The sequence below is a fragment of the Crocodylus siamensis genome, chromosome 6, assembly GCF_052110815.1.
Source record: "Crocodylus siamensis isolate JL-2025a chromosome 6, ASM5211081v1, whole genome shotgun sequence".
NCBI lineage: Eukaryota > Metazoa > Chordata > Crocodylia > Crocodylidae > Crocodylus > Crocodylus siamensis.
In genome coordinates this window covers 52,450,305-52,461,199 of record NC_143400.1, presented here as the reverse complement: position 1 = coordinate 52,461,199, position 10,895 = coordinate 52,450,305, and the positions used below count along the sequence as shown (strand labels likewise).

General features: G+C 49.5%; 1 protein-coding gene across 10 annotated transcripts in view; it reads left to right on the top strand.

Annotated features, from left to right (window-relative positions):
• Nucleotides 1–6,248: 6,248 nt before the first annotated feature.
• EPHB1 (EPH receptor B1) overlaps nt 6,249–10,895 on the top strand; it is a 322,722-nt gene continuing 318,075 nt past the window's right edge. For 5 of the 10 annotated variants that reach the window (XM_090052905.1, XM_090052899.1, XM_090052900.1 and 2 more), the window contains exon 1: nt 6,251–6,541. In XM_090052905.1, the coding sequence (XP_089909031.1) occupies nt 6,484–6,541 (58 nt within the window). In that variant the 5' untranslated portion in view covers nt 6,251–6,483. Of the gene's footprint in view, nt 6,542–10,895 lie in introns of all 10 variants that reach the window. The other 5 variants (XM_090052906.1, XM_090052904.1, XM_090052898.1 and 2 more) reach the window with 2 other exon arrangements.

Sequence of the window (10,895 nt, the reverse complement as noted above, 5' to 3'; positions counted from 1 at the left end):
GAGCCCATCACAGCAAGTTCTGGACTATGCTGCCAGTGATGCACACAACTGAGATGATGCCAACAGGGCTAATGATCAAAAGGAAAAGAACAACAACAAATGCACAACAGAGTGATGTGATGCATACTTGGTAAGTACATTCACTGAATGTCTCATGCCTGGTTCTTGCTTTGGAAATTTGAAGATTTGGGTTTATTTATGAAGGGAACATATGCAATTTTTATGAGGGGTAATGGATAGAACCCTTCTAGCCACACCTGCCTTCTGACCAGGAAGTAGGCACAACACAAGGCATAAAGCTCCAGGGCTAGGCTGCCTCTTTGAAATGAAGGGAACCCCTTACATTTGTCTCTGGATAACTTTCTCCCTGCCTATTGTGCCACTAGCCTGTGATGAGGCTGCTCACAATGTGGTTGGTGTTTTGGGTCATCTTGGCCTTCGTCAGTTAGAAGTCAGGTCCGGGGTCCCCACCTTATTTTAATGTACAGGCAGATACAGTGATGCTTGTGTCACTGAGGACCTTAGCTGAGACTGAGAGTTCACAGGCCATTGCAAATCCATTCTCAGCTGTAGACCCCACTAGTAGATGCTGTCATAGGGTTGTCAGAGGCAGAGCTGGATGGGAGCTCCATCCAGAGCTGTGTTCCCCAAACCATCTAGCTCCCTGCAGTCCATCTTAAACACAAGGACAGGACTCCTCTTTGAGTGTCAAACAGGTTAAATGGAAAAATAAGTAACTCCTCCATGGTGCCCAGGCACTGAGAAGTATGAAGCCCTGTGTACCAGAGACACACCCCCTTACATACTCATAACATGGCTTCTCTGTCAGAGGCTGGGAGAGAACTGAAAAGATGGTAGCTTGTAGGAGACTATGGGGTAGAGAAAGGAGTCCCTTCTGTTTCTGGACAGCTGTGTGAGACTAGAATACCTCCTATCCTGTTATGTGAGGGCCCTTGTGTTTCCTTGGGAGAGCTCAAGACAGACAACCCAACTGGAAGAATATTGCTCTGCTTAGGGATCTAGCCTGTGCCTTGTGCAACCTGGGTCTGGCTCCCTGCTCTGTGATAAGCTTCCTGGTGGACCTCGGGCCAGCTGCTGTGACTCAGTCTACCTACACAGAGCAGGGACAGCAGCTCATTCTGGTCTTGCAGGATAAATAGGTTAAGAAGTATGCAGTGCTCAGAGGCTGCAGTAACGGGGGTCGCATTAACACTTAAAACCAGTCTCTGGAAGCTATAGGAAGCAGCCGTTTTCTGCACCCTTTACTGTATTTATTTATTCTGACTGCATAAAAAAATGCATCTTGATTCCAGGTGCTATATATTGTTCTATAAAGCAAATGCAAACCCTGTGACAGAAATAGCACTGCACCATGCAGCTATTGCCCATCCCTTCCCTTCTTTTCCTAGGAGCTGTGGGAGTTCATAAGAATAATAAAGGTGCATGCTTTGGCTATTTGCCACTGAACAGTTTCTGGTGTACCACTGAACTGTATAGTGGTATCAGTCACCATGTTTATCCAGCCCTGGTTGTAGACTAACCGCATCTTCTGTGGAATTTAATTCTGCCCTGTGGAGTGACAGTGAATCATTCAGCTGGGCCTGTACCAAATGTTTCTCCCAATGGGGCTTAGCCCTAACTTGAGAAACTTGAGGGCAGAGTGGAATCAAGCCTCCCATTCCCATTTTCCTCAGCAATGCTGGAGCTTGTTTCTTCATGGTGCTGACAGGGCACATACAACAGCATTACCCCAAGATCTCCTTTCAAGTTCATCTCAGGTGCCAAGAGGAAACTTGAAAGGTGTGATATTTGCTGGGTAACCAGAGGGCACCTTGTGCCCTCATAAGGGGTCTGGCAGCAGGTACATGCTCCTTGGATCGTGCATCAACTATACATGTAAGGTCCCGGCACTCATCACAGAAGGGAGAGGACAAGTCTAACAGGGACATAATGAAGTAGAAACACGACTAGTTCTGAGCATAGGAGGCCATTTCTTTGCATCAGACACTTTTTAAAATGGATTGAACAGATAGCCAGAGCTGTAACAGTTTGAAGTGTTGCAGCTATTTCTATATGCTGCTGTGCAATTAAAGCACAGGGCACATATTTGGTCCAACCGGTGTGAAACGAGAGGAGAAAAATAGAGAGCTCTTCTGCTTGCAAGCACTAGTTCAAACCAAAACATAAAGCAGTTATTCTCAACTGGAGTACTGCAGCACCCCAGGGTTCATAGATTCTAGGGTTGGAAGGGACCTCAGTCGGCCATCTAGTCTGAAACCTTGCCTCTGGCAGGCAAGAAAAGGGTCACTAAGCCTGGGGTCATGTGATCCCTGCTAGGTGCCTGTCCAGTCTCCTTTTGAAGACCCTCAAGGGTGGGGTGAACACAACCTCCCTTGGAAGCCCATTCCAGATCCTGGCAACCCTGACAGTGAAGAACTTTTTTCTAATGTCCAGTCTAAACCTACTCTCTAGTAGCTTATGGCCATTGTTTCTTGTTGTTCCAGGGGTGCCCTGGTAAACAGATCGTCATCTAGTTCATGTTGCTCTCCCCTTATGAATTTGTATACCTCCACAAGTTTTCCCCTCAGCCTTCTCTTGGAGATACTGATGAGGTTAAGGTCCCTTATCCTTTCCTCACAGGGCCTTCCCTGCAGGCCTCCAATCAGATGAGTGGCTCTTCCTTGGACCTCTCTAGGTTCTCTGCATCCCGCTTGAACTGCGGCATCCAGAATTGGACATGGTACTCCAGCTGTGGCCTGACTAGTGCCATGTAGAGAGGGACGATCACTTCCCTGGACCTGTTTGTGGAGCACGTATGGATGCATGACAAGGTGCGGTTGGGTCTGCTGACTACTTCGTCACATTGGCAACTCATGTTCATCCTGGAGTCAGCAGTGACTCCGAGATCTTTCTGCCTCAGTGGTGCTGAGAAGGTTGCCTCCATCCTGTAGGTATGATGGCAGTTCTTTCTCCCTAGATGCAGCACCTTGCACTTGTCCCTATTGAATTGCATCTTGTTGCTCTCTGCCCACTTCCCCAGCCTGTTGGTCAGCCTGGATCTAGTTCCTCCTTTCCAGGGTGTTAGCTTCACCCCATATTTTTGTGTCATCTGTGAATTTGGACAGAGTGCTTCCCACCCCTTCATTCAGATCACTGATGAAGATGTTGAACAGCACTGGCCCCAGAACTCAGCCCTGAGGGGGTTGCTGGCCCCAACCTCCTCTATCCCACCCGGGGTAAGCTGTGCACCAGAGAGGACACATGGCATGGGCTTTCCCTGGGGGACAAGTAGCAGCAGCACAAGGTGTGCCACTGCTTCTTGTCCCTGGGCAATGAGATGCCTGTGCTTGTCTGGATGCAGCCCTTGAGTTTAAAAAGGTTGAGAACCACTGGTGCAGAAGGTGCTTATAATCACTGATGGATGAAGGAAATCGGGGGGGGAGGGGGGATGTCCAGGAGCCTGTTTGAAATAGCAGCCCCACTTATGGACATACTTAGCTTTTATGGGACTCGTGTGTGTGCAGGGGTGAGGGGCACAACAGCACTGTAAATGTTATAAGGAACAGGACCATCAGATTTGAACAAAGCCAGGCAATATTATTCCATACGTTACAAATAACTTTTCTGTTTTAGAAAGAAAACAAGATACAAATAATACCCTACCTTTTCTCCATCCTTTCGTCTCCCCCAAAATGAGACCTGCCTCATTATAGCTTTCTTATTATCCAGGTTGAAATAACAGAGATGAGAAGAAAAGTAGCTCCTCCAGTGGCAGCATCATACGGGTCTGATTCATAGATGGTAGTGACCTGCTGGGTGGCTTTGTTGCTTTATGTATACTCAGAAGACAATAAAAAGCAACAGCACTCATTATAAAACCATGTTGCTGGTCACATGTGAATGAAAGAAGGGCAGGATTCTTGAGGCGAGGGAGGGTAAACGTGCTTTGCTATTTCATCCGGTAGGGAGACCCAGCATGTGGCCCAGATACCATTTAAGTCCTGCATTAACCCTGTTTTGAAGACTCAAATGAGTTTTAGATGATGCGTGGTCACTGACTGACTGACTCTGCATGGGGCTGATGTCCTTCCATGACATCAAAAACCCTGGCTTAGTGACATCACCTTTCAGGATGACAAGGCAAAAAACCCAACTGTTAATCTAATACACTGGAGAAAATGGAGAAGAAAATGTTAACGCTAAAGAAAATGTTAACTTAAAGAGCAAATGAGGCAAAATGAATGGTAAATCTAAACTTAAGCAACAAAGAAATTCAGTGTAGCAAGGGCTGATTTCCTTTGTCATTTAGGTATCCTAACCCACAGTCGCTTGGCAATCAGTGCATGGCTCAGCTAAATTAAAAGTTAAATTGTTCCAGGAGGAATAAAAAATCATTCTCACAGGTTATTAATGGCATGAACAAATATCCAAACCCAAGGATTTCTGTGTTAGCACACTCAGTGCAAAAATCTTTGGCCCTGTGCTCAATGCCAGGGGACAAGTATGAGACAGGATTTTTAGACTGGCTTCCAAGGTGTTGGCGAGTGTAAAGGGCCAGGCCTAACAGTGGAGACTGGTGGAGGGGACACGAATTTGCAAACCAATGATTTCAGCCTGGCTTTCAAAGCCATTTTGGGCACAGTAGAAATGATTTTGGGCTGCTCCTATTGTTTCTCTCTCCCACAGCATCTTACCCCTCCAAACGCAGGTTAATTATGGGCAGTAATTCCTGACTGGGAGAGGCCCAGGACAAGCCAGGTAGGTGGGAGCCATGCAGGGGATAATCTTTCTTTTGAAATCGAGGAGTATTGCCAGCAAGATGGAGGGAAGTGATTCTTTCCCTGTATTCGGCACTAGTGAGGCCGCATCTAGAGTTGTGTGTTCAGTTTTGGGCTCCCCCCCTCCCCAACTACAGGAAGGATGGGAACAAATTGGAGAGTACGAACCATTTTCGTTGCTTTCTGCTGGAGACTGGCATTTCCCTAGTGCTTGACTTCTCTTAATAACCACTGTACAGTAGGGAGCTTTGAGTCAGTAACAGACTCCTCATGCCAGCGTTTTGTACATGACTGTTGTGAAATCACTCCTCAGTCTTCTCTTCTCCAGACTAAATAAGCCCCGTCCCCTCAGCAGTACTAACCCCAGCTATGGCTGCAACAGTCCCAGGAATGGCTGGTACCAGCTGCTTGGAGTCACTGGGCTGCATGGTGCTCTGCCTGTCCCCACTCGCCTCTGCTCCTGGGCTGCGCCCTGCCCTGGTGCAGGCAGCTGGTGTTGGCTGGGGCTGGGGTGAGTGGGACCTTGGCCCTTTCTCCTCCCCCCACAGACTGACTTGCTTGCTTGGGCAGGGGGAGTGGGGTGTCTATGCTGATCCCGTAAGAGGGAATTTACCTCGCATATAGCGAATTATGGGTCTAAATATGCTCATTACATAAGGGCGAATTTGTATATAAAGAACCCGCATACATCGAGGGAAACCTGTACGTGACTTGTGAAGAGAGGCTGAGGGAAATGGGCTTGTTCAGTCTGGAGAAGAGAAGACTGAGGGGGGAACTGAACAGCAGCCTGAGGTGGGGTCCGGACAGCACGAGCACTGCGTGCCCCTGGTGGCGGTGAGCGGGCCGCTCCCGCAGACGCTGCCGGCACTGTCGGCGATGGGGGGGGGGGGGGGGGTGCTGACCCTGGGTTAGCGACCACCTCCAGGCGGCGGCCAGGGGCAGCCGGGGCTGCCCGCAGACCGCCGGCGTGTTGGCGGTGCACCCCCTGCAAAAAGGCACCGCCCGCGCGCAAGGGTGCAGGTGCACCTTTGTGCCGCCCCTGCCACAGAGGATGGAGCTGGCCTGTTTTGGGGGCAGACGACAGAACAAGGAGCAAGGGGCTCCTTGGGAAGGTGGAGGGGGAAACTCCGTGCGGGCGAGGGTGGGAAGGCAGCGGGCGGGTGATGCGGCGGCGGCGGCGGCGGCGGCGGCGGCCTGCGCCGGTGCCACGAGGCTCCGTGCCGGGGCCCGTCCGTGCAGCTGCAGCGCCGCGCCGTCGGCGCCAGGGGGCGCGCGCCGCCCGCCTTGGCGGCTGCGCCGCGCCCCCGCCCCGCCCCGCCCGGCCTGCCCCGCCCCTGCCGCCTGCCAAAGTTTGGCTGGAAGTAGCAAGGAGGCGCTGCTGCTCGCCGCTGATTGGCCCGCGGATTTTTGTGGGCTTGATTCCTTGATTGGACAGGAGGGGCTGGGGGTGGGCAAGAGCCGGGGGGGGGGGCTCTGCCTCCCCCCTCCCGCAGCTTCGGTGCCTGCCGCACACTTTACTACTGCTTGCAATGTGACACGAGCACCCCTCCTCGCCCGCACACACACACGCACACGCACACCCGCATGCACGCACGCACACCCCCCCGCACACCCGCACGCACTGGCAGTGCGGAGTGGATTACTGCAGGATCCGGGGAGCCCCCCACGCCCCCCTGCCCAAAGCCTCGCGGCTCCCGGACCTGCCATGGCTCTGGATTGTGTCGTGCTCCTCTGCTTGGCCTCTGCCATCGCGGCGGTAGAAGGTAACCGGAGGCGACCCCCAAACTTTCTGCAAGTGCATGCCCCCCCGGCCGGCCCCGGGAGGATGCTGCGCTGCATTGCGGTGCCACCGTCCCTAGCCGCGCGCGGGCAGCTCGGGGGAGCGGGCTCGCACGCCGCCTTGCCTTGGGACTCGCCGCTGCAGTGACCCCCCACCCTTGCACCCGGCTCGCCCCCTCCAGCGCAGAGCGCGGTGTCCGCACCTTGGCACCCGCTGGGAGCCCCAGCCCAGGAGCCGGGGTCTTGCTTTGCACTTTGGGGCAGGGAGGGGGGCACGCCTGGCACACAGGCTGTCCTGGGAGCCGGGGAGCAATGCCATCCCTGGCGGATTCCCCGCAGCCTCCCAGGTGTCCTTTTTTTTAATTTGTCGTGGCTGCTTATTTGAAACACCGGATCCAGACAAAGACCCTTTGTGTGGCCGGCGCTCTGTGTTGGGGAGCCTGAGACAGGACCCACGTGTGTGGGCATTGGATTGAGCCTTAGCTGTCCCCATCTCCACTGTCTTCAGCCTTCAACTCCCTGCAGGGGGGTGCCAGAGAGGATGGAGCTGGACTGTGCTCGGTGGTGGCAGATGACAGAACAAGGAGCCGCGGTTTCAAGTTGCAGCAAGGGAGGTTGAAGTTAGGTATTAAGAAGAATTTTTTCACTAGGAGGTAGTAGGGCACTGGAACAGGTTACCCGGATCGGTGGTGGAATCCCCGTCCTTGGAGGTTTTTAAGACCGGGCTTGACAAAGCCCTGGCTGGGATGATCTAGCTGGGGCTGGTCCTGCTCTGAGCAGGGGTTGGACTAGATGTGACCTGAGGTTCCTTCCAGCCCCCTTTTTCTGTTATTCTGTGGACCTAGCATCTAATCCCTGCGCAGTTGCTCCATTGTGTAGCCCCCATAACCTTCTATGCCATAGCCACATATGTACCTGTATGGCACCATATACTGTAGCTTTGCCATTCACAGTATGGGCTATATCACACAGAGCTTAGTCCCTGTATCTTCTGCTTTGCTCCTCCTCCCCACTGTCTCAAGGAAGAAAAAAAACAGCCTCCGCTTTTTCCAATGAATGAAACGGGGTTTAAATCAAATCCTGGCTCTCTGTTTCCTACTTTTGAGAGGGGCCTGAGTTTATTTTGCAAAGCAGGGAGGCTCAGGGGAATTCAGTGCAAGGAAAGAAACTTTTTCCACTTGCACCCAAAGAGATTGTTCACTTCACCGGGCAAAAATGACATGGGAGAAAGGAGCTTCCTCTGTAACTTTCTGGGCACAGTCCCTTTTTTTAGAACCATATGCAGCCTCATGGGTTTGTTCATTTGCAAAAGAACCGGGAATTGGAAATGGGACAGTTGCCTCGGTGTTCTTGTCTATTCTGATTTTAAAATAGGCACATTTTGAGCTGCCAGGAAAATTTGCAGTTGTGTTTGGTTGGGTGATAAATGAGAAATCAAATTCTTTGCTTCTTGAATACGAAACCAAATCCAAACCTGTTTATCTGCCTTGTGTATGCAACAGGGTAAAGAAACTTTTAAAAAATGTAAATGTAACCCATTCTCCCCCCCACACACACACTTTGCTTAAAAAATGCTGTCACTCTTGCTTATAGTAATGTTTTATTTAGGTGATGTCATAATAGTCAAAATCCCTCTTCTTTTTGGTGAGGACTGCAGGAATCTTCCTTTCAGTCTCTGCTTTATCCAGACAGTGGCTCAGGGATGAGACAAGATTAGTGCAGAGATGCTTTTATTTCTTTTCTTTTCTTTTTTTTCCAAAGGTGATTTTTTTTTTCCTTTCTGTTGTTGTTGTTCCACTGTTCCCACAGCTGGTGGTCTTTGCAGGGGTTCTTTATTAAAATTTGCTAGATGCTGGTGAGGCATATGTTGTCTTCCGAAAGCAGAGGGGGAGCTGGCTGGGAAGTGCTCAGATCTTCTGGCTGGAAACCAGGCAGTTGCTGAAATATGCTGTCTTAAAATAAATAAATAAGGCAAACCCTCTGTTAGTCTCCCAGACATTAACAAAACTGATCCCGAGATGGGCAGAATTTGGGGGCCATCCTCTTCAATGCTGCTATCAGGGGAAAGCAAAGCAGGTTGATTGGGGATTTTTATGGCCCCCAAACTGTTTGTCGGCGGGCTTGCCCTGTCTATAGTGCTCCTTTGCATTCTGCATGTGCTTTGGTGAGAAAAGGTGTGTCCAGAACATGGCACTTCTTGCTGTGAAATGTGCCTTATTTATTATACCAGGAGGACATTATTTTTGGCTTCAACCCTAGGGGGAAAACACATTTTCTTGCTCGTGAAAATGGTTCTGTTAAAATAGCTCTGGAGTGCTTGTTTAGGAAAGTAAGATAGAAAAGGGAGAGGAAATGGGTGAAAGAGAAGCATTCTGCATTTGATTCAATAGTGCAGTGAAATATTTCCCCTCCCAGCTTGTGACTTTATCTTGCTTGCAAGTTCCTCTTATTTCCTCTTTGTGTAAAATATCCCCTAACAAGGGATAGTTTGTGCTTTTCTAATGCACATACCTGCAGGGTTAGTTTCTAAAATTGTGTTTTGAATCGCAGCAAAATGAGGTAATGAATGCCACTAGGAAACCTCAGGGAAGTCAGCAGTTGCACAGCATTTCCCAGGAAAGCTGACTGCCAAGAGTTAAAAAAAATACATCTTATTCAGCAGAATATTAAAGCAACCCGCTCTCCAGGCAGTGCAATCAGTCACTTACTCTCATATTCCTCGGTATGATTCTTTCCCCTTTGCATTCTGCATATGAGCATCTAACCACAGGTAAAACTGACCCAGGCCTTGTGGCTTGGTTATTTGATTTGTTATGAGTATGTAATGATCAGAAAAGTGAATCAATAAGACCTCAAAACATGAGCTTCTCAGTGAAGTGTTTGTGCCTGTGGCCTACGGTGGTTATTTGCCGCACCCCCCCCCCCGCCTCTCTGACTGCCCTTTGCTTTTACTCTGGAAGTTCTCAGGAGTGTAGCAGATAACCCCTGGGCAAACAGCTCTGCTTACCAACCTAATTCCTCAGTAACCACAGAGAAAGCAATCCAAAGCGAGGGCAAAGCAGAAATGATAATTGCTGGGCCATGTGCTGTGGAATGACTGCACAGGTACTTGAGAAGTGGCTGTGAAAGGATTGTGGTATTGCTTTGACTGTTACTGTTAAAAATACAAAAAAGCTGAGAGTGAGTGAGTGGGGATGCTCTTGCCATATATTGCACTGGCAGGACTCTGATTTCTGCAGAAGAGTGTCTGCTGTTGCATGTCATGGAGAAAATATTGTCATGAAGGATACGCAAGTGAGGCATGCTGTTGTGCGTTTCTGGTAACCTACTCTCTTGCAGTTTCCCTTGTCTTCCAAATCCAGATTCATTTGATCTGGGAGATCTTTTTCAATTGGAATGAATTAGTTTTCATTCCTGCAGCCTTTCCTTAGTGTTGTTTGCATTTACTAAGGTGACAAGGTGGAGCTGGCCAACTATCTGCCACCTTTCTTCAGGTTTGGGAGAGTTGGATTTGAAAAGGAAGACTGGAGGGATAGACCCAACTCCCATGGAAACTGGCTGCTTAATTTTTACGGGTTCTGTGTCTCGGTTAGTAGAGGGCTGTGTCCAGAGCCCGTTCTTTCAGTGTTGCTGATGGGTGCCTTGGCACTTGGTGTAGTCCCCTTGGGCAACAACTGTGATTCGGCTTGGTTGGTTAGGTTAATGCTAGCTTTTGCATTTCCAGTTCAGGTCGCACCATGTGTGACATTGTGTTGCATTACACAACTGCATGGCATGATTTTTATTACACCTTCCTGGGAACAGATGCACCTCTTGTGCTCGACTATAGAATCATCCTTTACCGTATGTACTTCATAGGCTTCATAATGATCCACTGGGAAGTTTTCCACACTGTGCTTTATAGGGGAGAGAATATGTTTGTACCATGATTTGCTGGCTACTGATTGCCGTTACACTCTGCAAAACCTGTGACCGTAAGCCACAGGTTGGAGGCACGTGTCTTCCCCATTTATTCACATCTTGCAACATGGTATTGCATTAAGCTGAGATTCATCTTTACAGGATCTGTTGACTCTGTATTTTAAATGGCAAGGAGCTGCTATTTTCACTAACCTATGGTATGATTTGTCTTCAGACTTCTCTGTCATGGGAAAACAGAGTCCAAATATACCAGTGTAAGCTGCAATGACAAGTACGTGTGCGCTACAGAATTTGAAAAGAAGGTTGATAAGGACGTGTACACCTAATGTGTACTGACAAATGAATTTAAGGTGGAAGAAACATGAGTCAGTGTACCGACAGTACCCATGTTTTCTGCTAAAATAGATTAAAGCAATC